This window comes from Echinops telfairi, unplaced genomic scaffold (assembly GCF_000313985.2).
Source record: "Echinops telfairi isolate 266 unplaced genomic scaffold, ASM31398v2 ScPeMD7_443;HRSCAF=831, whole genome shotgun sequence".
NCBI lineage: Eukaryota > Metazoa > Chordata > Mammalia > Afrosoricida > Tenrecidae > Echinops > Echinops telfairi.
Genome location: NW_022104341.1, coordinates 64,023,962 through 64,050,462, shown reverse-complemented (window position 1 = coordinate 64,050,462; position 26,501 = coordinate 64,023,962). Strand labels below are relative to the sequence as shown.

At 38.5% G+C, this 26,501-nt stretch overlaps 1 protein-coding gene across 4 annotated transcripts in view; it reads left to right on the top strand.

Moving 5' to 3' along the window:
- The first annotated feature begins 597 nt into the window (after positions 1-597).
- Positions 598-26,501, top strand: part of PATJ (PATJ crumbs cell polarity complex component) — a 399,766-nt gene continuing 373,862 nt past the window's right edge. For all 4 annotated transcript variants that reach the window (XM_045291780.1, XM_045291779.1, XM_045291778.1 and 1 more), the window contains exons 1-6: positions 598-666; positions 1,270-1,436; positions 4,038-4,232; positions 5,565-5,704; positions 19,117-19,312; positions 22,281-22,409. In XM_045291780.1, the coding sequence (XP_045147715.1) occupies positions 636-666; positions 1,270-1,436; positions 4,038-4,232; positions 5,565-5,704; positions 19,117-19,312; positions 22,281-22,409 (858 nt within the window). In that variant the 5' untranslated portion in view covers positions 598-635. The remainder of the gene's footprint in view (positions 667-1,269; positions 1,437-4,037; positions 4,233-5,564; positions 5,705-19,116; positions 19,313-22,280; positions 22,410-26,501) is intronic.

The window sequence follows — 26,501 nt, the reverse complement described above, 5'->3', positions numbered from 1 at the left end:
TGACACATGGAATTCAGGACAGATAAAACCCTCAGAAACAGTAGTGGAGTATTGCTATCATGAGGGTAGGGGGATGGTCAGGGAGGGGAAAGGGGGAGAAAGGGGGAAACTATCACAAGGTTGGATATATAGCCACCCCCCCAAGGGGATGAATAACAAATGTGGGTGAAGGGAGACAACAGACAGTGTAAGATATGAAATAATAATAATATATAATTGATCAAGGATTCAGGCGGGTGGGTGGGTCGGGGAGGGAGGCGAAAAAGGAGGAGCTTATACCAAGGGTTCAGGTAGAAAGAAATGTTTTGGAAATGATGATAACATATGTACAAATGTGCTTGATATAGTTGATGTGTGGAATGTTATAAGAGCTGTAAAAACCCCCAATAGAGTGATTTTTTTTTAAAAGAAAAAAATTTAGCCTGTTTAGTGGGTATATATAGTGACAGCTCATTGTGGTTTTAATTTGAGTTTTCCTGAATTGCATCTATTGATGAAGAATGTGCTTGAAGTTAATTTTAATTTTTTCTTTTTAAAGCAGTATTATAGGTGCATATACACTCATGAAAACTAATCTCTTGTACGTAATTTTTTTTTAGGTTTCTTTTAAAAGTGACTGAAGAGAATAACTCAAAATGCCGGAAAATCCAGCTCCAAACATAATAGGTGAGTTAGTTAATTGTGCCAGCCTGGCCGATAATCACATGTGGTGCTGGTTGAAAGGCGGAGGGATAAATGGGTGGTGAAGCCTCGCCTTTCTAGTTCTTGGGTCTCTTGTTTTGTGATGGTTGTATCGGGTGCAGCTGCCTTAGCAGTTCCCTGCTTCAGCTTGCAAGATTGACTTCCTACAAGACATCCCCAAGGAGAAGCCACATGGACCTATCCCGATGCAGCCCTGGGTGCTGGAGCAGCCGTGTGGAGACCCTTGCCAGTGCTGAGATGCTTACACGTTCACTGACTCAGCTTTCCTCCTGCAGTCGGCATCATTGCCTCTGTTTTGTGAGGTGGAGGACTTTGTGGACTGGTGTTGGCTTAATGGGTTAATGTTGGACTTGTGGGCTTGGGCAGCATTGGGTTGGGATGTTTTCGTGATGCACCTTTTCTTTACATAAAACTCTCTCTTATACGTGAGTCGCCATGGATTTGTTTCTCCAAAGTACCCAGACTAATACAATAGGTATATAATTATATCGCTAAAGTAATTAATGACGCAGGAATTAAATTGAAGGTGGGAATTAACTTTTCTTCTGATTATTCCTGTTCACCCAGATAGACTGCAGGTCCTGCAGGTGCTTGACCGCCTGAAGATGAAGCTGCAGGAGAAGGGTGACACGTCCCAGAACGAGAAACTGTCGACGTTTTATGAGACTCTGAGGAGCCCGCTTTTCAACCAGATACTCACCCTTCAGCAGTCCATCAAGCAGCTGAAAGGACAAGTAAGTCCCCGTCACTTTACACATGCATCTCTGCCAGCAAAGCTAGAAGGGAAAGGAGACGGCAACACTCCCTTAGTTGAGCAAAGAGACGGGATTGGCATTGTGACCAGCAGGTAACTGGCGTGTCTCCTTTACAGGTGGTGACGCTAATAGAATTTGTAGTGGGCCTTGCAGTATGTTTTTGTACTCATATAAGTACAGCAAGGAAGAAGCTTTGAAAGTCCTCCGATTTCCTTACGCTTTATAAAGCAGTGCTTAAGTCAAATAGACTTTCTGATGAAGTCACCAAAAAATGTGCACACCCTTACATCACATTACTTGTCTTTTTTTTAATGTGTCTCTTTCAATAGTTATCAAATATTGTTTGTCATCACGAACCTTGTGATTATTATTTCTTTGTAAGCAGTCTACCTGGGGTGATAATATATATCAGTGCTTCCGCACTCCCTAAAGCATACCACCTTGATATTTGCAGACTCTTAAAACATAATTGTTGAACTAAAGGACACATAGCCTCTCTACTTGCAAATCATTAATAGTTCTCTTGGGTTGTATGTGTGGGGGTCAAGAATAGTGAGTTGGTTTTAAAATAATGTATTCTGGAAACTGAGCTTGAGTAGCAGATTACATTTGGGCAGGATTTTCAATGTAATTGAAGGTAATTAACAGAACTGTTAGGTGAATACAAAATTTGGTAAACAATATTTTTGCTGATACGGGAGAATTCCTGCCTCATGAATATTTAATGAGTATTCATAACTAATTCAACCTTAAGCGCTGCACATGTATCTTTCTGTGAATTTCTTTTTTAGACCAGAATTTAATTCCACAATTTTAGAATGAGTTCCATATTGCAACAGTGAGTGTGCACATGGTAGCAATAAAAGTTGGAAAATATCTGTGCAATTCTATCACCTTACTAGAGCAATCCCTTCATTATATCAACACTTTATTTTAAATTTATTTTTAAATCATTTTATTGGGGGCTCTTACAGCTCTTATAACAATTCATACATCAGTTGTATCAAGCATGTTTGTATGTATGTTGCCACCATCATTTTCAAAGCATTTTCTTTCTACTTGAGCCCTTGGTATCAGCTACTCATCGTGCCCCCCCCCCCCGAACCCTTGATAAATTATAAATTATTATTGTTTTCACTATTATATTTTCCAGTTTCCAGTTTTTTATGTATATGACTCTATTGCATCTATGTAAAATTTTCATGCCATGAGTGTTTTTATATTATTTGAACATTTTATTGTGATTTGGAAGGTTTACAGAGTAAATTAGTTTCCTTTTTAATAATTAATATACATTCTTTTTCATGACATTGGTTGAAATCTCCTCAAGGGGTGTTACTTTTTCTTTCACATTCTGTTGACATTTGTTCGCAGTGTGACCATTATTCAACTGTGTTTTGACAGTTATTAGCCAAATGCAATTTAAAAATTAACCACCTTTTTTTCTTTTGCTCATTATCTTTACATGATTCTCCATTTCTACTTAAGTTTCTACCACTCATGTGCTATTTAATTGTGGGCAAGTTACCTAACCCCGTGTGCTTCAGTTCTCATAGTCACAACATGGGATAGCAGTATTCCATCGGTCTTGAATAGGAATTAAAGTGGAGGATACATGTTAGAACCTGCCACAGTGCCTTGCTCATAGCAAGACTTCAATAAATACTGTTATTGTGATCTACCATTTGTGGTGGTACTGTGCATAAGGCCTTAAGCTACTAACCTCAAGGTCAGTGGTTCAAACCCACCAGCCTCTTTAGGAGAAAGTTGCAGAAACCCTTTATTCCATCACGGTCAGTTAAAATTGACTCAATGGCAGTAGCTTTGGTTTTGATTTGGCAGATAAACCAAACCCAAACCCAAACCAAACCAAACCAAACCCACTGTCACCAAGTTGATGCAGACTTATAGTGACCCTATAGGACAGACTAGGACCTCTTCTGTGAGTTTCTGAGACTGGAACTGGTTAAGGGAGTAAAAAGCCCTTTCTCTCGAGGAGCAGCAGGTGGGTTTGAACTGCAGACCTTGTGGCTAACAGCCCATTGCATAAGCACTACACCACCATGGCTCCTTTGAAAATAGATACTTGTAAATGGGCTCAGTATCTTCCCTTCATGTTTTTATGTCTAGGTGTTTCTGTATATAAACTGTATTGAGATACTAGTAAAGAGGTACTATTTATTTAGGACACTAATTGTTATTGTTGCATGCCATCGGTCTGATTCCAACTCCTAACAGTTTAGCACTGCCTCATAGCATCCCGTAGGCTGTTACCTGTGTGAGAGCAGAGCTCCAGCTCTTTTCTCCTCTAGAGCCTCTGGTGGGTGTGCTGAGCATTTAAGCATTGCACCACCAGAGCTACCATGGTTGTAGTAGAAGCAGGAACAAGGGACAAATTCAGCTACTAACATTTTGTAATAAAACACAGATTCATGTATTTGTGTCTTATTTCTTCCACATGTACATATTTAATAGGCAAATTTTACGTGTCGCAAGAAAAATACAATATTTAATAAATAGAAGTAATATGCTTTTTTTACTGACTTCTGTTGATAGTTCTCTTACGTTTCTTGCCCACAGCTCAGTTACATGCCTTCCGATGGGTCCACCAATTTTGACTTTTCTAGGAAAGGATTTTTGGTGTTTACAGATGGTTCCATTACTAATGGAAATACCCACCAGCCAGCTGGCAACTCGACTGCATCTGGGCTGTTTCCTTGGACCCCTGAGTCAGGAAATGAAGACTTCCACTCAGTTATTCAACAAATGGCTCAGGTAAAGTTAGCTATATTTTACCATGGGAATAATTAATTTCCTTTCTCCTGTTATAGCTTAAAGAAAGAAACACGCTCATTTGCCTTAAAAGGTGTTCCTCTGTGTTTGATGTTATTTTCTTCTGTCTAGATGTTAAAGCAGAGAGCCTGGTATGCGCACACATGGTGATAAAATGGTTCTACATAATGAGTGGAAGTGGGAGAAACATAGCAATGAAGAGTTGGGTTAAGTTAGGGCATGTTCCATTGGCATCCATTGACTTAGCCCAGAGATGCTAGGGATGAGCAAGAGAGAAAATGGACTAGCTCGGTTGAAATGCAGGAGGTGTGTGGGCAATTCAAACTTGTGATTGGTATCCATTGAACTGGCTTGGAGGGCTAGCTAATCAAGTGCAGAAAAAGATGTTTGACAACAGTGAGTTGGTATAAATGGTGGCATTTTAATAGCTGGCTCAGCTCTCAGGACTGGAATGTGCTCATGGATGCAGATGCTCTAAGTTCCCACCCGAACAGGAAATTCTTCAGAGATAGGACCACGTCGCCTCAGTGGTGGCTAACAGTGACAGCAGAACCAGCAGGAAGGGGAGAAATAGGCTTGCTGGCAGACTGGAGTGCCTTTCCTCATTTTTCAGGGTCCTGGTAGAATCCCTAAGGCTTTCATCAACAGAGCAAAAGCGCGCACTGTAACATTTGCCACAGCGTTTGCATAGCCTTAGTCATTTGGTAGGAGTTCAAAGACTGTAGCTAGAAGTATCATATTAAGTAATTCGTTGCACTGCCCTTGGAATTTATCTCATAATATGAGCAGAGTATTAAAATGCCTCTCTGACGCCTTGAGGTTGCAAAGCATTGACCCTTCCCTCTTAAGTTCTATTGAAAATAATCAAGAAGGTTGCCAGAAACAACATTTTAAAAAAATATTATTTTATTGGGGGACTCTTACTGCTCTTCTAACAATCCATACATCAAGCTCATTTGTATATATGTTGTCATTATCATTTCAAAACATTTTCTTTATGCTTGAGCCTTTGGTGTTAGCTCCTTGTTTTTCCCTTCCTCTCCCACCCTCATGGCTCCTTGATACATGATCAATTATTATTATTATTTTCATATCTTACACCATCCACTGTGTCCCTTCCCCTGCGTTTCTGTTGTTCATCCCCCTGGGGTGGGGTAGGAGAGTGGGAATAACATATTACTGAGACTCTGAATTCATTTGGCTTTATAGAGATGACTTAGGAGAAACTGTTCTTATGTTAAGCAATTTTGGCTCTGTGGCAAGGGTGTCTTGGTTGAATGTAGTACATTGACTGTCTTTAACCTCCCACATTAGGGCCGGCAAGTTGAATTCATAGATATACAGCGGCCTTCCACGGGAGGCCTTGGATTCAGTGTGGTAGCCATTCGAAGACAAAACCTGGGAGAAGTTGATATCTTCGTGAAAGAAGTACAGCCAGGGAGTGTAGCAGACAGGTGAGGAAGATGTTCATTTTTTGTTTCTTCTTCTTTTTTTTTTTTGGCGGGAGGCAATTTTGAAAACATTTTTATAAAGAAGACTTGGAACTAATAGTAAAAATAGTCACAATTATAGTGAATACAGACTGAAGCTCTTTGTATGCATTTGTCAGATTTTGGCATGTATTTTTACATTCTCTGGTGGCAAGAGTTCAGCTTATACAGATGAATGCTGAGGTCCAGAAAGGGTGGCAGTTTACCTAAAATCACACGTTCGACAATGCCGGAATTATGTGAATCTAAGACTGACTGACCGCAGAGCTATTGCTCATTCTACTCCATCACAATCACAGTTGAACATGATATTTTAGCTGGGATCTGATTGGTAGCATGAAAATATTAATATACTCATTCTGTATCGACATGGATTATTAAATTTCAGATTTTAAGAACCATTTGGTGATCATATTACACTACTGATTGATGAAGCTTATTATCAGTGAAAAGACCCTTCAAATCTATGTTATCCCCCATAATGCACTTATGCTTTTGTTTTATTTTTAAGGGTATTAAAGTAAGCCTTATATTGTGGGTCTATGTGATTTCAGGTGTTTGGTATGCTACTTATTTAATAAATAGTCTATTTAGCATATTATTACTGCATGTTAGAATAGCAACAGTGGCAGATAGTGTTATAAAAAGATCCTCAGTTGAGTTTTTACATTTGAATTCATGTTCTCCATTCATGGGGGTCAATCGTTTCTTAGATTCAAAATGCAGAAATCACAGGTTGCCATGGCTTTGCGTCTTAATGTAGCATCCAGTGCATTATTTCCTCATGTGTGCTCTGTAGAACCATAGCAGCGGACAGATATATTTGAGAGACTTGAGAGTCTCTCCTGTTCTTGGAGATTGGGTGCACAAGGATGATTGTCTACTCTCTTGTCCAAATTGTGACCATTTGCAGGGTACCGAGGCAGCTATTGAGAATCACACTTTGATGGCAGGTATAAACGAGGTCTAGTTTAGCAAGCTTAGGCAGTTCTAGATAAATCTGGATTTACAATTGGCTTAACATAGTTTAATTAAGGTGACAAAGTCCTTTGGTAAATGCCTTATTTACTTAAAAATTTATTATTAATTGGGAGTTAATACATACATCCAATCATGTCAAGCCGAATTGTACAATTGCTGCCACACTCAGTTTCCAAAGCCTGATTTAATTTTTATTGGCCCAACTTTTAAAGCATTTTCTGCAAAAAGTATGACTAAGATGAAATTCACACAATATAGACTTCACCATTTTAAGGTGTGTAACTCAAGCCTTTTTAGTTTATTCATACTGTGTACGCCCATCTGCACTATGTAATTCCATAGCATTTCTTTCATCCCCCAAAGAAATCTCACACCCTTCACTTCTTTCCTCTCCTTGTACTTCCTGACAACCACAACCTATTTAGTGTTTCTATGGTCCAAGTTTTAATTTGGAGCCTTTTGTTTATATTCCAGTCTTTGGAATACCTTGGAGAATACTGGTTTAATATATTTATTACACTCCTATTTATTTGGTATCTAAAAATTTTATGCCTACACACATTAATCCTGTTGATAAAATTGAGCACCATTCTATGACATATAAATTGAATCTCTGCTCCAGGCTGACCTTCCAATACTGTAGTACCTTTAGGTACTACTGTCATTAATCCCTTCATTTGCCTCTGTGTTCCGCATTTACTTCTCAATTCTTTTATCAGGGTCTGATGAAGAACATTACCAAATAACTTATTGGAATGTGGCCATGCAATATGCCTACATTGTTTTCCTGGTCTACCATGTATAAAATTGAATATATGTAACCTCTAGCCCCCAAAACACAGAGATGGAACCAACAAATAAAAGACAGGTTTATTTGGAGATGGGAATCTCTTACTAGAAAGGAAAAAACCTACAGGCTCCTTAGACAAAAGTCTTATAGAGTAGGTTTGAGTATTGCTTTTTTTCTAGCTGTATCACCTGGTCAAGTTACTCAATCCTACTAAATGTGTGACAATGCTATGGTGAGATTCAGATGAACAATAGTCAATTCTATAGGAAAGTGTTAACCTCATAATAAAGACTCAGTATACATTTGCTCTTATTCTTACTCTACTGATAACATACAAAATAACATAATACATAAAACCCATTTAGTACACTGTATGTCTTTCTACTTTTCCTCCCTTTAATGAAAGTACAGGGTCATGTATATCGCATGGCTGATGAATTCACATTTTACTGGATAGCATATAGTGATTGCTCAGTTTTTTTGTTTTTTGTTTTGCTGAATGAAAAATAAGTGGGTGGCCTATCATTCATACGTGTTATTGGGATTTTCTAGCACTTGTCTGTTAGTTTGTCATATTGAGGTGGCTTGCCTTGTTGCTGTGACGATGAAACCTGTGCCACTGGTATTTCAGATACCAGCAGGTCAGCCAGGGTGAACCAGTTTCAACAGAGCTTTCAGACAAAGATAGACTAGAAAGAATGAAGAGGTGGCCTAGTTCTGAAAACTTACAAGGGAACAATCTTTTTTTTTTTTTAACATTTTATTAGGGGCTCATACAACTGTTATCCCAATCCATACACATATCAATTGTGTAAAGCGCATTTGTACATCGTTTCTCAAAACATTTTCTCTCCATTTAAACCCCCGACATTAGGTCCTCTCAAGGGAACAATCTTATGAATAGTAGCAAACGTTGTTTTATGTACATGACAGAAAATGAACCTGTTAGGTTGGAAGACTTTCCAAAGCTATCCAGAGAAGAGCTGCTTCCTTAGAGTAGCATTGACCTTAATAATGTGAGTGGAGCACAGTTTTGGGGACTTTCATTTACTGATGGAGCATGACTCAAAATGAGAAGGAACTGCAAACGCCCATTCAAATTGGAATGTGGGATGTATGAAGAATAGCCCTAGGAAAATTCTAAGTCATCAGAAATCAGATGTGTAAAGTTTGATATCCTAGGCATTAGCAAGCTTAAATGGACTGGTGTTGACCATTTTGAATCAATCAAGTGGTCTATATGTCAGAAATGACAAATTGAAGAGGAAAGGCATTTCATTCTTTGTCAAAAAGAATATTTCAAGATTTGTTACACAAAAGCTTGAAGTTCAACTATGCCAGAGATGGGACAGTCATGCACCTGTAAAGAAGACCAGTAACTACAACTATTATGCAAACTTACAAGCCAACTACTAATTGCCAAAGATGAGAAATTGAAGAATTTTTTTTATCAACTTCTGCAATATGAAATGGATCAAACATACAATCATGATCCCAATTTTACCGTACAAATCTGGCTAGATCAAAGGATGTTCACTGGTACAGATAGGAACTGGAAACACAGGGAATGCAGGACAGATGATCCCTTCAAGACCAGTGGTGTGAGTGGTGATACCGGGAGGGTAGAGGGAGAGTGGGGTAGTAGTAAGGGGGAACCGATCACAAGGATCTACATAAAACCCTCGCCCTGGGGGACGGACAACAGAAAAATGGTGAAGGGAGACGATGGACAGTGTGAGACATGATAAAATAATAATAATTTATAATTTATCAAGGGTTCATGAGGGGGGGTGTGGGGAGGGAGTGTAAAAATGAGGAACTGATACCAAGGGTTAAAGAAGAAAGCAAATGTTTTGAGAATGATGATGGCAACAAATGTACAAATGTGTCTGACACAATGGATTGTGATAAGAGTTGTATGAGCCACAATAAAATGACTTACAAAAAGAAAAAAGATGCATTGATAAGTACTGATAGTAGAATAAAAAAGTTGGAAGCAAAGAAGGATCAGCAGTTGGAAAATATGTCCTTGGTGATAGAAACGGTCCTGGAAATCACATGATAGAACTTTGTAAGACTGTTGACTTATTCATTGCAAATATGCTTTTCAGTGACATAAAAGGTGGCTATACATGTGGACTTTGCCAGATGTAACACACAGGAGTCAAACTGACTACATCTATGAAAAGAAATATTGGAGAAGATTAACATAATCAGGCAGACCAAGGTGAGAGACAAACTGGAACAGACCACCATTTGCTCAAATGTAAACTTAAGTTGAGTGTGAAGAAAATGAAAACAAGTCCATAAGAGCCAGTGTATGACCTGGAGTATATTACACCTGAATTTTAGACTTGATGCATTGAATACTAGTAACTAAAGACCAGATGAAGTGTGGGATGTTATTAAAAACACCATATATGAAGAACCCAACGGTTATTAAAAACAGAAGAAAGTAAATCCCAAACTAGGTACCAAAAGAAACTCTGAAACGTGCTGTTGAACATAAAATAACTAAAACAAAAAAAGAAACGACTAAACAAAAGAACAATTGAAAGGTGCAAAGGCTTGGAGTTGAAGACAACCACTTGGCATTTCTTAAACTGAAAATACTGAAGAAAAAAAGTCAAGCTTTGAATGCAATATCTAAGGGTAAGAACAAAATAAAGAGGCCATGGTTGCACTGTGGATTAAAGCCTTGGGATATGTGGCATTTACATAATTTCCGGTCAACTTGCAAATGGGTGAAATATAGCCTATCAATCAAGGCATAACATGAGGCCTCCATATGAGCAAGGACTGGAGGTTGGACACACTCTCTCTGCTTTGTATTACTGTTGACAAGACATGTGGAGCTATGCTAGACCCCTGGAGCTGAAGGAGTCACATGGAGACCCACAGCAGCACTGATACGCTTACACCACCACTGGATCCACAAGACTTTCTACCCAGTGGCCTGTGATCTTCCTGAATTTGGCGTCATTGCATGTGATTGGTGAGTCTGAAGAGGAATTTATAGATTGGTAGTGGACATATGGACTAACCCTGGACTAATGGATTTGATTTGGACTCGACTGGGATGTTTTTTCAATATTCAATTGCTCTTGTATGTAAAGCTCTTTCTTATACACATATGAGTGTCTAGGAATTTGTTTCTTTAGTCTACCCAGACTCACAAAGGCTGCTAACAGAAAGATCAGTGGTTCAAACCAGCCAGCCATTCCACCATAGAAAGATGAGGCTGTTTGCCACCTTGAATAATTATAGTTTTGTAAACCCTTTATAAGGTCATTATGAGTTGGGATCGACTCAATGGCAGTGTGCTTTTTAGAGTTAATGGCAAAATATTGAATAGTGCAGTAAGCATCAAAGGATGATCAAAGGAATGCATACAGTCATTGTACCACAAAGAATTCTTAGCCAATAAGCCGTATCAAGTGGTAGCATATGATCAAGAACTGAGGGTATTGAAGGAAGAATTCCAAGCTGAATTAAAGACATTGGAGAAGAACAAGGCCACACGAACTGGTAAAATCCCATTGGAAAGATTGCAAGAAATGGATATACTATCAGAGCTGCTCACTTGTCTGTGTTATGACGTTTGGAAGGAAGTGCCAGAATATCAAGCCAATTCAGAAGATGATGTGGAAGGAGGAATACCATTTTGCTATCAGGTGGTTATGGTCCGAAAGTAGAGAATACTAGTATACACACACACACACACACACACACACACACACACACACACACACACAATATGTATATATATATATACATACACACTTAATTGACTATGCAAAGACATTTGATTTGGATAATATTGAAAGGATGTGAATTCCAGAAAACTTCCTTCTGCTCAGGAGCAACCTATAGCTAGACCCAAGGGAAGTCTGTTGGAGAGTGGCCTACATATTCAGTTAGTAATTTATTATTTCATACTACATCATATTACATCATTCATTCGCTGTAGGAAATTACAAATAGAGGCTTTGAGAAAAACTGATAGAAATTTTACAGACTAGAGGTCTATGCAGAGCTCTGGTGGCGTTGTGGTTACAGATTCAAAGTCAGTAGCTTGAAATCACCAGCAACTCCAAGGGAGAAAGATGGGACTTTCTTCTACTTCTTCTTTTTTTTTTTTTTCCAGATATAGATGAATTCAATCATATAAAGGTTCTGTTATTTTTTTCTTTTAAAAAAATCATTTTATTGGGGCCTCATACAACTCTTATCAAAATCCATTGGAGTACAGTCCTTTGTAGTACTGTGTAATTATCCTTTTGATTTCCTTAGGGTCTGTTGTAATGTCCCCTTTTTCATCCCTTATCCTTGCTATTGAAATTTGCTCCCTCCTTTCTTTGGTTAGGTTTGGCAGCGGTCTCTCCAATCTCTTTATCCTTTCAAAGAACCAACTTTTAGCAGTTGTTTTTTTCCCATAGTTTTCTTACTTTCCCTCTCCTGAATCTCAGCCCCGATTTTCATTATTACTTTTCTTTTGCTATAAGTAGGATTGTCCTGTTGACTATGTTCTAGTTGCTGTAAATTTTGTGTCAGCATATCAATCATAAGTCTCTCTTCCTTTTTCATGTGTGCATGTATTGCTATGAAACTTCCTCTGATAACTGCCTTTGCTGTGTCCCATACATTTTGGTATGTCGTGTTCCCATTCTCATTGGTTTCTAGAAATTTCTTAATCTCATCTCTGATCTGAGCCAGTACACATTCCTTTTGCAATAGAGAGTTATTCATTCTCCAATTGTTTGCTCTTGTTTTCTTCATCTTCCTTTTGTTGATTTCCAGCCTCATGGCACATTGTTCAGAGAGAGAGGTCTGTATGATATCAATGTGCTTACATTTATGCAGATTCACCTTATGCCCCAGCATGTGGTCTATCTTCGAATATGCGCCATGTGCACTTGAAAAGAATGTGAATATTTCTATATTTGGATGAAGAGCTCTGTGCATATCTATCAGGTCAAATTGTCTAATTGTATTTTTAGATGCCTAGCCTCCTTGTTGAGTTTCTTTCCCTGTGATCTATCTCACTCAGAAAGCAGTGTATTGAAGTCACCTGCCATAATTGTTGTGGCTGTGATTTCGTTTTTCATCTTTTGGCATGTTTAGATGACGTATTCAGTGGGTCTCTAGTTTGGGAAATAGATATTTAAAATGCTAGTGGTTCTTTGTCTATCGTTCCCTTGAGCATTATATAGTGGCCCTCATCTCTTTTTATGGTTTGCATTTTGAGGTCATTTTTATCTGAGATTGTAACCCCTGATTTTTTTGAATTGCTGTTTACTTGGTGTGCCTTTCTCCAGCTTTTGTTTCTCAGCCTATTTTTGTCTGTAGCCTTTAGATGTGTCTCCTGTAGGCAGCAGATTGATGTGTTGTGTTTTCTAAGCCAGTCTGCTAGCCTCAGTCTTTTTTTATTTTCTTTTTTTAATTTATTTTTTATTGTTGAGTGTTATTTATTTATTTTTTAACATTTTATTAGGGGCTCATACAACTGTTATCCCAATCCATACACACATCAATTGTGTAAAGCGCATTTGTACATCGTTTCTCAAAACATTTTCTCTCCATTGAAACCGACCTCAGTCTTTTAATGCTTGACTTCTGTCTATTGATATTCAGGGTTATTATCTCCATCTGTGGACTCTGTGATATCATCGTATACCTTTTGTGTTGGGTGTTTTCCTACCTTCCTTTCTTATTAGTGTGTTGTGCATGTGTATGTGTATCATTCTTGACTTCTTTCCATCCTTAAGCCAGTGCTATCTTGGCATTTGTTTTCTCTTTGTTGTCCTTGGTGTGTGGTTGTTCTATGTGGTGGTCTCTTATTTATGCTTGGTTGGTGAATACTGTTCTTCTGCCCATACTGGGTCGATAAGGATCTTTTGTAGGGCTGGGTTTCTTCTAACTTATTCTTTGAGTTTTTCCTTGCTTGGGAAGATTCTTACTTCTCCATCTATCTTGATCGATAATTTGGCTGGGTAGAGTATTCTTGGGTTTACATTGTTTTCCTTCAATTTTTGGAATATGTTACTCCACTCTCTTTTCTTCTTCATAGTTTCTGCTGATAGGTCTGAGCATATTCTTATTTGGGAACCTTTATATGTGATTGCTTTCTTTTCCTTAACTGCTCTCATGTTTTTCTCCTTTTCCTCAAAGTGGAGATTTGGTGAGTTCTTCTTGGGATTCACGCAAGCTGGTGTTCTTTTAGTCTCTTGAGTGATTGCCTGGTTTTCATTCATTAAGCTGGGAAAATTTTCCTCCAAGAATTCTCTCACTGTTGTTGCAGATGACTTCTTTATTGTGTCTTCTTCCGGTAATTCAATAATTCTAATGTTGTTCTTCTTCATAGCATCAGACATAACTTTTAGGTTTTCTTCAGCCTCTTTGTTGATCTTATTAGATTTTTGTTCACGTTAAAGTCTGCTTGGCTGCCCTCTAGGTAACTGGTGTGGCTCTCTACCTCCTCCAGTTGATTGTCAAAGTCCGTGAGTCTGCTACTGGATTTTCTTATCTCTTCCTTAAGCTCTTGTATTTCCCTTTTGTGCGTGGTCTTTATTTCCTCTATCATTTCATCCGTTTTCTGTATTGTTTCTCTCAGATCCTGTATGACTTCAAGCAGCATTCTGAACATTTATTTCTGTGGCAGATCAATGTCTGCTTCTTCTAAGCACGACATTAAGTTCAGGACATTTTCTGCCATTTCCTTTTGTTTCTCCTGTTTTTTTCGTTGAGGTTGTTGGGGCTGATTACTGCTTGTGTTGCGTTGTTTTAGAGGAGGCCAGGTTCCATTTTCCAGTGAGTCGAAGAGCACTGGCTCTCTCTTGGAGACTCATAGGAATGCTTCTTTGAACTGCTTGCAGCTAATTTCACTATGAAATTGGCCTACAACTTTATCCTCCTGTGGCTTCACTAGTCAATCAGTATTCTGTTATTTGGAGGACAAGTTTGATGGTCCTCTCAGGGAACGCTAGTTGGGTGTTGTGGACCCACGAGGATGGTGCTACACTGGGTGATCTCACAAGAAGCTGTGATGGTGTGGCCCACGGCACCTTGGGACACCATAGAGGGCATGCGTGGTGCCTTCTGCAACCGGAATGCCACAGAAGGCTGGTGGGTTACCTGCTTTGGTATAGAGCACTGTGAATTGTGGACAGAATTGCCCTTATCATGTAGATCACTGTGGAGGTTTGGAAAAGGTTCCCGCATCAGCGTGGTACATTGGTGAGCGTTGGCCAGCTGCCGTGGGCTGTGTGAGGCACTACAGCAGGCGGAGGAACTTCCCTCAGTCACATGGGACCACAGAGGACAAGTAGGAGCAACCCCAGCAATGCAGGCAGGACTTTCCCAGAAGAAGGTAGGCGAGATTTCCCCAGCTATGTGTTAAACATTGCATAGGGAGGGCAGGTGGAATTTCCCTGGAAGAAGCTGAGTGGGATTTCCCGAGAAGAAGGTGGATGGGATATCCCCTGGTGGAGGGTGGGCGGGCTTTCCACAGCCTCGGGTTTATGTTCCAGTGGGTAGAGTTCTCCCAGCTGTGTGAAGGGCATGCCCTAGGCTAAGGGGAGTGGTCTGGAGGTTGGCATGGAATGTGAATGAAAAGAGAAGAGAAAAAGTGAAGATAGAAAAAAGAAAAACTAAGCCCACTGAGAGAAGAGGGGGAAACAAAAGTAACCTTATAGCTGAGCCCTAAACCCTGACTATAGGCCTGCAGGAATTTTACAGTGTTATAGTGTCACGGGCCATTCTTCCCTGTCCTGTATGTTTGATGCGAGTTGGCATTGATTCAATGGCAGTAAGTTGAGGAATACTAGGGGTACCCTCCAAAACCCGAATTTCTTTTTCAAAGCTATGTATTCAAATTTATTTTTAAAAAACAACCTTCAAAGTACTCTCCCTTACACTTAATACATTTGTCAAATCTGTGATTCCATTCTCGGAAACATTTTTCAAACTCATCTGTTTGGATGGCTGATAGCACCTTCCTCACTTTTTTCTTCACCTTTTCGACATTGTCAGATTACTCACCTTTCATGTCCCTCTGTATTTGTGTAAACAAAAAGAAGTCGCATGGAGTGAGATCAGGTGAGTAAGGTGCTTGAGGCCAGAGAGCCATGCTGTTTTTTTGCCCAAAACTGGCACACTTGAGATGGCTGCGTGAGCAGATACATCATCATGGTGGCAAAACCAGTCTTCTGTGTGCCACAAATCAGACCTTTTTTTTGGTCACACACTGTTAAGCAATCTTTTCAGAGCCTGTAAATAGCTTGATTCACAGTGTGACCTGGTGGAACAAACTCCAAATGCGCTGCGAGTTTACATTTTAATCTGTTCAGGAAGTTGACGGATGTCTGGAGCAAGGTTTGTCATCCATTGACATTTCACCTTTTTTTGAAATGAGAAAATCACTTGTAAATGAATTTTTCCCATAGTGCAGTCCTTGTAAGCTGTGCTCAACATCACAGCAATTTCTGCAGCAACTTTCCCAAGAAAGAAACAAAATTTGACAACTACATGCTGTTCTCTTAAATCAGTCATCACCAAAAATGAAGTTCGAGTGAAACTGGTTTCACAAAAAAATTCACGGTGACCAGAGAGAACCGTTCTAGGTGACACTTGGGTGCACTAACTCAGAGTGAGTTGCTTGATGCTCACCTAGTGAGAAAATGCATACTACAAAAGCTCCACGCTGTCCAGCACAATTCTGTTTTTGGGGAGGTACCCCCTCATATGCCATTAAAAAATACTTAGTTATGTGCTAGAAACACTTCAGAGCATTAAAAGTTTTGCCTCTTTACCCATTCAATTATTTATTTAATAGATATTTATTAAAACCGCGTGCTTGGCATTGGGCATAAGATGATAAACAAAGGGATGGGACCCCAGCCTTCTTCTCCACAGCCCTCACATGTCAATTCCTCTTCACTGTTAGCTATGCCATTTTGAAGCGAGTGCTTCTAAAACAGAAGGTTATGATTTTTGGTCATAAATCGAAAGGACTTTAAAAAAACTTTCATGGGAAAATGGAATTAATAGATAATGATAATTGCAACGAAGTTTTTGAAGCCCTCTTTGGTGTTAAAGTTCTTTGGTCAACACTACAGGGTATATGTAGAAGGTTTGAGAGGTTCTGCAGACAGCTCAAAATGTGGAGGGATAAAGAGAGGCTTGACCCTATGAGAGTTGGATCTAAGTTGCATGAGCACATTGCAAGATGCTACAAGAAGGGGCTGCAGAGCAGCAGGAGTCAGCCATCACATCTTTCTAGTGCCATGTAAAGGGTCTGCATGGTCTCGGTAAGCTCGTTCTTCCTTTTGAGCACTTTCCATGTAGAATTAGGTTATTTTTCTAGCCTGCCTCAGACATGTTGGTTGTTGAAGTTATAAAAATTCATTAGTTGGTAGAAAGACGAGAACTGGTCTCTTCTTGAATGGAAAGTGTGAATTCAGTGATATTTTGTCAATTGAGAAGCTTTTATAATATGAGGAAGTTAAATTAGAAATAATAGTAATAGTAAAACGGATTCTATTAAACTTTCAAGCACACCCCAAAATTCAATATATTTTAGATGCCTCTTCTGTAGTTTATTCATGTTGGATTGAATTTGTATTCCCTGAGCAGACACTAACTGGAAAGAAAAGAGTTGCTGTAGAAACCTCCCAGGTAGGAGGGAAAGTTAAATGAAAATAGATTGATTTCCCGAAAGTAGAACATTTGTGCATGAATAATTTGAGATGCAAAATGAATTACATTAGAGCTGAAGCGATTCAGAGAAACTCATTCATTCTGGGTTATTTAGGAATATCCCTAAATGAACAAGTTGTGAATAGGATTTTAGGTGATGAAGTTAGTGAGAGGAGGGCAATAAAGGTGAAATGGAATTATTTTTTGATACTTTCCTTTAGTATTCACACTTAAAAATAAATATATCTTTAGTACTGAACAAAGTTCACAAGAATCATTTGCAAACAGTATTTTAAAGTTATATAATCATTGTGAAAGTAATACATATGAATATTACAGTAAAAAATTATATGAAAATACAATAATAATAAAATAATACTTGGACTTTCATTCACCTGACATACCTAGGATAGGTATTAGAAAATATTCTTCTGGGGAGCTGATATCAAAGAGTTCAAGAAGAAAGAAAATGTTTTGAAACTGATTATAGTAGCAATTGAACAATTATGCTTGAACGATCGGAATTATGGAATCCTATGACATTTGTAAGAGCTCCCAATAAAGTGAGGAATTAATTTTTAAAAAGGAAAAGAAAATATTCTTTCAATAAAGATATATGCAACTATGTATTTTGTTCTTATCTCTTAATAACATGCCAAAAGACTTTTCTAATACTAATAAAAACATTTTAAACCACAATTTTCGTGATATTCACAATCTATTGGGACAACCACCCACAATTTAAGTTTCAAAAATTGAAGTACTCAACTTGCTAATTCCAACTTGCTAATCTAAGACCTGCAAGTTCTTATCCTCAGAGAACTTAAAAATGAATGCAGAAGACTGTAGCTACTTCTGTGGACAAGCATATGCGTTTCATACATAGGAGTTTTCAGTAGCTAATACATAAAGTGGTTTATGGTAGCCTTGTAATGTTATTAGTAATGGAGGGGAGACTCAGCTGGATTGGAAGGGATGGACTGAGTTTGGATGTTCACAGTGGAAGGGCATTTGAGTTGGAAGCTATAATTTCCAGAACAGGAAATGCCAAGAGTATTGAGAGGGAATGAGTAGATCAGAGTTTTTGGAGAAGGGATTGGTGTAGGGAGGAAGTGGAAGAGAATGCATAAAGCACTTGGCACAGGACCTGACTCACAGGAAGTACTCAATAAATAGTAACTATAATAATTTTAAAAAACCTAATAAATTCCCCACTAATTTCTTTTTTAAATAGTCTCTTTTTTAAACCTTGGTTAGAATTAGGACACTGGTGCTTCGGAGACAGATAAGAACTCAGGTAGATTTGCAAGTAATCTCTACTGAATTTCTAGAACTAGCATTTGACCTCCAATGACAATTGTTGGACATATGGCAGGGAAGTCTGGATGAATCTGTTAAAGAGGAATTTAAGAGCATATTTGTGAGTGGGAGTCAAAGTGGAAGAGGCCCAGGAATACTGAACTTGGGCAGCAATGGGGGCAGCACCCATACTTGCAGAACATTAGCAGTGATACTCTATAAATTATTTTTATTTCAATCTCCAGTCAAATGGCTTTTAAAATGTATGTATGTGTATGTGCGCACATGTGTGTAATTGTATTAAGGTTGCACTGTCTAATTAGTTAATTAGTTGGTTAATAAGTGCTTTCATGGAAGAACTCCCAAGAGCTGTGTTGCACATAATGAAATGATTATTTGAATGAATACACTAAGTCAAGTGGTAATATGAGCAATAACAGACTATCTTAAACTTGAGCAGCAGATTCTTATGTGGGTATTTTATCATTTTAAAAAATCTTTTCAGTTGTACAAGTCTTCTTGATATGCTTGAACTACTGAATTGTATGATATGTAGATGAAGTGCCAATAAAACTTAAAAATAAAAATAAATACTTTTTATTTTCCCAAGAGATCAAAGGTTAAAGGAAAATGACCAAATACTGGCCATTAATCGCACACCACTGGATCAGAAGATTTCCCATCAGCAAGCAATTGCATTATTACAACAAACCTCTGGATCTTTGTGCCTGGTTGTAGCCAGGGACCCAGCCCATTCAAGAAGCCGTACTTCCACCAGCCTAAGTGGTACAACTCTGCCTGAAACTGTGAGTTTCAAATTTGGAAAACGTCTTCATTTTGAATTGTGTAATTGAGTTTCTAAAGGATACAGAAGTTGAATAAGACATCATCAAGAAAGATGATGCTCTCTCCAAATGCATTGCTATAGGATACTCCATGGTTGGCTTTGTCTCTGTGTGTCTTCAAGATTCTACAGGTCTCCTTATTTAACATTATAATTTAATATCAAGAACAAATTGGAAGTATTAATGTAATTTATTTTGTGATAGAGGCTTTGTATCCGTTAGTCATATTGCCACCTAAGTAATTAAGCTGAGAATTTTTATTAGACATTTACTATTGAGTATCTTAAGTAAGATTTGGTTATTCCAAAAGTATTATTTCTTTGAGATAATGTTAGGTCTTATGACTAGATTATTGATACTCCAACATTATTTCAGTTTTTTTCCTATAAGATCTATACTGAACAATTAAAAACAAAACAAAAGTAGATGTCTATTTTGAGAATCCTTAAACTTGGTCCATAATACCTTGCCGGTTTTGCCTTGCATCTTCAGAATGTAAGCTAATAAATCTTATTTTCTTATAACACTAAGTGCTAGCTGATTTATTTAATTTTTATTCATTGAGACAAAAGAAAATGTAGTGTCTGGGAGCAGTACAAGGTCAGGACACAAATTAACATACAGCTCTTTCCCCTATTGTAAACAGTAATATCTAGATAGCACAATTTACCTAATAGATAAACCTAATAGAATGAACAGAATGGGAGATTGCTTAGCACAGTGGTTAAGTACAGGACTTTGGAATCAGAGTTAGATGGATACAAGTCCAGTTCTCTAACTTGCTAACTGTACCACCATTAAGGCTCCTTAACTTGGTGCATGCCTCTGTTACCTTGTTCATCATCTATTACCTTGGACTTCAGCGTTGTCTAAGAGCTGTTGTAAGGGTTCAATGAGAAGAACAGGAAGCCCTAAGCACAATGCTCGGTATACAATAAGCCCTCTCTGAATATTAGCTGCTTTCATTAATTCAGTTTTTTTTGTTTGTTAAGCAAACGTTATTTCCCATGTACTAGATATGGTTCCAGACATGAATTAAATATTAAATAGTGCTAGAATATCTAGTTGTTTTAGTATTTCATAGTAACTTTTGGGTTTAGTGTAGTAGAAAAACTGTTGGAAAAGTAAAGAAATTAGTATCCTCTGATGATCTTGCCAATCAGGAGAATGTTGCTGTGCAGTGGGATTATGGGAATTTAATGTATATTACTGATGGAAGCCTGATAGAGGGGAAATACTTAGATCTAGCAGTCTGATTCCTACATTCCTATTGCTAATATTCTCAGTCAGTCCTCCCTTTATTCTTCGAAGTTTTCTGAGTTAATCTCTTCACCTCATGTCTGTCTTACCATTTTCTCCTTCTGTTTTAATTGTGTTATGGGTTGAAGACTACAGAGCAAGTTAGATTTTCATTCAACATTTTATGCACATTTGGTTTCATGATATTGATTGCATCCTCCTCAGTATAACAGTCCTCTTCTCATGTCTGTATCTGTTAATCGTTCTTCTCTGGCCCCTTCCTGCCCTCTTAAGTGTGGTTTTGTGCAAGTCCTGTTCTTTAGTCTCATGTGGTCGATTGTTCTTGTTCACTCTGTAAGCCGCATACTGTTTGGTGGAAAGGTGATCCCCGGGGATGGATTCAGTTCTGGCTTTGAAGGGTATCAAGGGCCATGGTCTCAGGGGTTCTACCAGTCTCTATCAGACTTACCATCTCATTCTACAAATTGTTGCCAGACTAATGTTAAGCATGCTTTTTTCCCATTTTGTTTTCTTATTTAAACCTCACTTTTTTAACATTTTTATTGGCACTTAATCCACATATCATACAATTCAGTTGTTCAATCGTATCAAGAGGAACTGTACAATCATTACCACAATCAGTTTTAGAACATTCTCCCCACCAACCCCAACCCCAACCCCAACTCTGACTCTCTGAGCCGATATTTGGCCGTTCTTGCTAGTGGTTACATTGTCTCTTTGCTTATATAATCTTCCTTCTCTGTAGTGCAGTTTAAATGCTGTTTTCTGTAATGCTTTCAGGAATTCTTCATTTGACTTCACTTCTCATCCTTCTCTTCCTGCAAATCTTTTTTACCTTGTGATTCTTTTTTACTTCAGGCAAGGACATATTTATCAGGTTTCTACTGTGTACCAGGCACTGGGCAGCTACCTTCAATGCTCCATGTCTCCGTTTTCATCATGTGTTATTTTAGACTACTAATGGTGTCTGCTTCAGGCCTAGGCAGTCCTGGGGGTGTAGTGGTTCACCAAAACCCTTCTGTGGGAAAAGATGAGCTAGTCTTCTCCTGCACAGATTACAGTCTCAGTAACCCACAGGGGCAGCTGTACACTGTCCTGCAGAGCTGCTGTTGACCAGAACTGACTGCATGGCTGTGAACGTACTACGGGCCTACAGTGTGGAATGGATCCCATTTCTTATCCTCTTGGAGGAGAACGTCTTATGATCAAATACTCTGTCTTGCATTTTAATTCTTTGTGTTTTAGGTCATATACTGGTTTAAAGATTCTTTGGGTAGGGACTATCTGATTATATTTATATAATCTCTATATAGAGTCTCTTAGACTCTAGAAAGTTGACTTGGCGAATTATATGAATGTTCAATTTATTGTATATCTGGTGCATTAATAGTTATTGTACTAGAAAGCTGTGGGCGTGTGGAGCGGCAGATTAAACACCATGCTGTTACTAGCAAGTTTAAACTCACCAGCATGTCCACAGGAGAAAGATGCAGCTGTCTGCTCCACAGCAGATTGACAGGCTTGGAAGCCCCGTGGAGCAGTTCTGATCTGTCCCCAGGGGTTGCTGGAGTCAGAACTATTAGAGGGCAGTGGGTGGTAGTTAACAGAGAAAATTAGGAATGTATGTGTTGCTGCTATGTGTGACTTTGACCTTGTTCTTCATTTGTAGGCTTGTTGGGGCCACATTGAAGATGTGGAGCTCATCAATGATGGCTCCGGATTAGGTTTCGGGATAGTTGGAGGAAAATTGAGTGGCGTGGTTGTGAGAACTATAGTTCCTGGAGGATTAGCAGATCGAGTAAGTTGACCTTCTCTATTAACAGTCATTTCTGTTTTAAAAGATTTAAATTGTATGCACAGATTGAAATGTAGTTTTATAACATGCTTATTAGGATGTTATGATCCGGTAACTAGGGTTTAAGGATAGTTTTAAGATGGCTTATTTTGCACATGTGAATCTATACTCAGCTTTATTTTGAACACTTCCTAAATCAACCTTGATTTTTTTTTTTCATCTGAAATGAATAAACTTCCCAATTTCACCAGAAGATCCTATTTTTAATTGAAGGGTATCATTAATATGTATTGCATTTTGAATATCTGTATTATTCTTTACTAATGTATCTTTTGGATCCCTAGTGACACAGTGGTTACATGTTGGACTGCTAATTGCATGGTCAGCAGTTGAAAACCACCAGCTGCTTCTTGGGAGAAAGATAGGGCTTGTTATTCCTTTAGGAATTACAGGCTCAGAACCCCCCAAAAGCAGCTCTACTCTGTCCTATAGGGTCCTTATGAGTCGGCATCAGTTCAATGGCAGTGGGTTTTGAATGATAATGTATCTTTCAGAAAGCTAAAATGTAAAAATCCAAAAGCACAATGATGATGAACATTTTTTCCAATGTTATACATGAGGAGTGTCAAAACTGGTGGCCCACAGGGCACATGCAGCCCCTGAGGTAATTTTTTTGTGGCCCACGATGCTCTGAAATAAAATGAAAATAGAAAAATTGTTATAAAGAAAATAGCACTTAGGGGAGATCGGGGCAATATCATACTCACAATTCCCTAGTTAACCCTTTAACTACTGAAGGTGAGTATACATGTGGCCCAGGGCCTTTCCTGGGGGCCTGTGGACGTGTAGAAACGCACTGATTCAGTTCCAGCAACGTTTGGAAGCCATGTGTCTGCCGCTCTCAGTGTCACGTCATGTAAACAGATTCCAATAGCGAAAAGTTAAAAAGAGCACTCTGGGTTGTGATATTATGAATCATACCTAGTGGCAGCACTAGTTAACATTTTTAGAGGGAAGCCATTACAATTGTGCATCATGTTTGTCAGCTGTCCAACATTTTGTGTTTTTCATTAGTTACTTTGTTATATTTTCTGGTCACGACATAAGAGGTAAGTGAAAACTAGTAGGAGGAAAGCGCTGGCAAGTTTCAGGAAAAAAGAATAATTTTAGTTTTATAAATACTTTAAATAAAATAATTTTTATTTAATTAAAGTAAAATAAAACATTTTATTTAAATGTTTAAATGAAAGCAATTATATAGTGTTTTAATTATCCTATCCATAATTCTGAATCCTTATTTCAAAATAAAAATTTATAAATGTGATGTGGCCTGCATGAATCTTGCCTGTTGCACCAAATGGCCCTTGTTTTAATTGAGTTTGACACCCCTGTTATACATTATGAATTTCATTTGAATTAAAATGTACTGGCATTAAACATCAAATGACTTTAACAAAGTTTAAGCAGCTCATAAGGGTCCCTTGTGTACAGTGGGTTAAGAACTTGGCTGCTAACTACAAAGTTCGCGGTTTAAAATCACTATGCAGAGAAAATATGAGACTGCCTGCTCCCATAAGTGTGCCTAGTCTCTGAAATCTTACGGAGTTGTTTTATTCTGCGTCTCTGCGTCTCTGTGTGTCAGAATCAACTGGACGGCAATTGGCTTGGTTTTGGTTTAAGGTGAACAGCAACACTAACCAATCTATGAGATCCCAAGGACAGCGTTTGTCCAGGGATAAAGCTCAGAGGCCGGAAGGGTTAGAAATGAAGGATGAATGGAAATATTGAAAAGGGAGGAGTGGGAAGAGTGTGATTACACTGTGAGATTCCATAGGTGTCAGAAAATAAAATGTGTATGAATTGTTGAATGGAAAATCAATTTGCCAACTTTCACTCAAATCACTAGTAAGTGTGGCTCTATTGATATGAATAGATATTATTGAAAATTTTAACCTATCACTATACCCCACTGTGTATATAGTGCTTAGTTGCTTAAGAGTTTAATCTGTACAAGTCAACAATTCATATATTGCAGTTCATAAAACAAAATAAAAAAATTTTAAGTGAAAGTAGAAAACTAAGAGACGTGTTACTTCTCGGCCTTTTGGCTAAGATCAAATGTAGAAAACTAAGAGACTTATCAACTCTCTTTAGTTTTATATGAGAAAACATGTTAAGTACTACATGCTTAGAAGTTTGTTATGATGCCATTTAATATAAACTGGTATTATATAGACTAAGAAGTCCTGGTGCTGTATTGAGTTCTGTGAATTGGGCTGCTACCCACAAGGTCAGTGGTTTGAACCCACTAGTCACTCCATGGGAGAAAGATGAGGCTTTTTGTTCCCATCAAGATCTATATAGTCTTGGGAACCCCAAAGGACAATTCTACCAAAAGAGTTTGAATCACTGAGTCAGAATTAACTCCAATTGTTGGGAGTTTATGAATTACTATTATTATTTTCTAGATTGTCCATCAGGAACCCTGGTGATGTAGTGGGTTACATGTTTGGCTGCTACCACAAGATCAGCAGCTCGAAATTAGGTTAGCTGCCGGCAGAAGAAAGAAAAGGCTTTCCATTCTCAGAAGGAGCTACATTCTTGGAAATGCATCAAACAGTTCTACTCAGTCCTGTATGGTCATTTTGTTAGTCTAGGCAGACTGCAGAAACAAATTCACAAACACTCATATGTATATAAGAAAGAGGTTTATATAAAGGATAAGTGTACATTAAGAAAGCATCCCAACCCAGTGCTGTCCAAGCCCATAAGTCCAACATTAGCCCATAAGTCTGACACCAATCTACAAAGTCCTCCTCCATCTCATAAAACACACACAATGATGCCGACTGCAGGAGGGAAGCCGAATCAGTAAACGTGTAAGCATCTCAGCACTGGCAGGGGTCTTCATGCGGCTACTCTAGCACCCAGGGCTGCATCATGGTAGGTCCATGTAGCTTTTCCTCAGGGATGTCTTGCAGGAAGTGAGCCTTGCCAGCTGATGCAGGGAACTGGCTAAGGCAGCTGCACCCTGATCTGACAATCAGAGAGCAAGAGACCTGAGAAACAGAAAGGTGAGGCTCACCAAGCCATTTATTTCCCTGCCCTTCAATTAATCCCACATGTGTTTATTGGCCAGGTTGGCACACTCAACCTTAACTATCTCAGTCATTATGGGTCAAAATTGATCCAATAGCACTCACTAAGTTTGGAGTTTTGGAGATAGTCCATCATAAATCATAAATCACTCAAGTTATTCTAAATGATAATTACATGTAAATTTCATTCATTAATGTCCAATTATACGTAAATTATCTTTTCAAATAAGCATACTTAATCATAAATGATCTTGTATATATGTAGCATTGAGGATATTTCTTAGCTCTTCATTTCTAGGAACCATTGCGTTATCTTATGCAAATACTTGCTTTTGAATTGAGTCTGACTTCTAGTGACCCCTTTGTGTGCAGGGTAGAACTACTCTGTAATGTTTTCAAAGCTGTAACCTTTTGGAAGCAGACCATCAGGCCTCTTTTCCAAGGCACATGTGGATTAGTTCATCAAACCAGCTGGTAATGAGCACCACTGTGTAGCCAATAATAGTCTTCGTGTCCTTTCAGCATCCAAGTCTACTTATTCAGATCCCCATTTCTCAGAAGTGTGGTCTACGGACCCCTGGAAGTCCCTGAGACTCTTGCTGTGAGTCCCAAAGATCAAAACAACTTGGATATTAAAAAAAACCAAAAACAACTTTGATAATAAAGGGCAGCTGTTGTGAACTCTTTCTCACCGTGTAGACACTTGCGTCCATGATGCTAGTGCTGGGGCGGATCAGCAGCTGGGGTTTTAGTGTGAAACAGGGCAGTGGCCCCCAACTGTATAAATCACTATGTTCATTGGCGTGTGCTTGCAACAACACAAAAGAGATAAGCAAAGCAATGCCAGCTCCCTGTGAGTGTTCTGTGATGCAGAACAAATGATTAATTTTGTTTATTCGTGGCCTTCATATGCCTCTTGATTAGTTTTGACAAAGTTAGAAGCATCATCAGTGCCGTCTGCTGAATAGTGCGTCTGATAGTTGTCTAGAGGGAAACC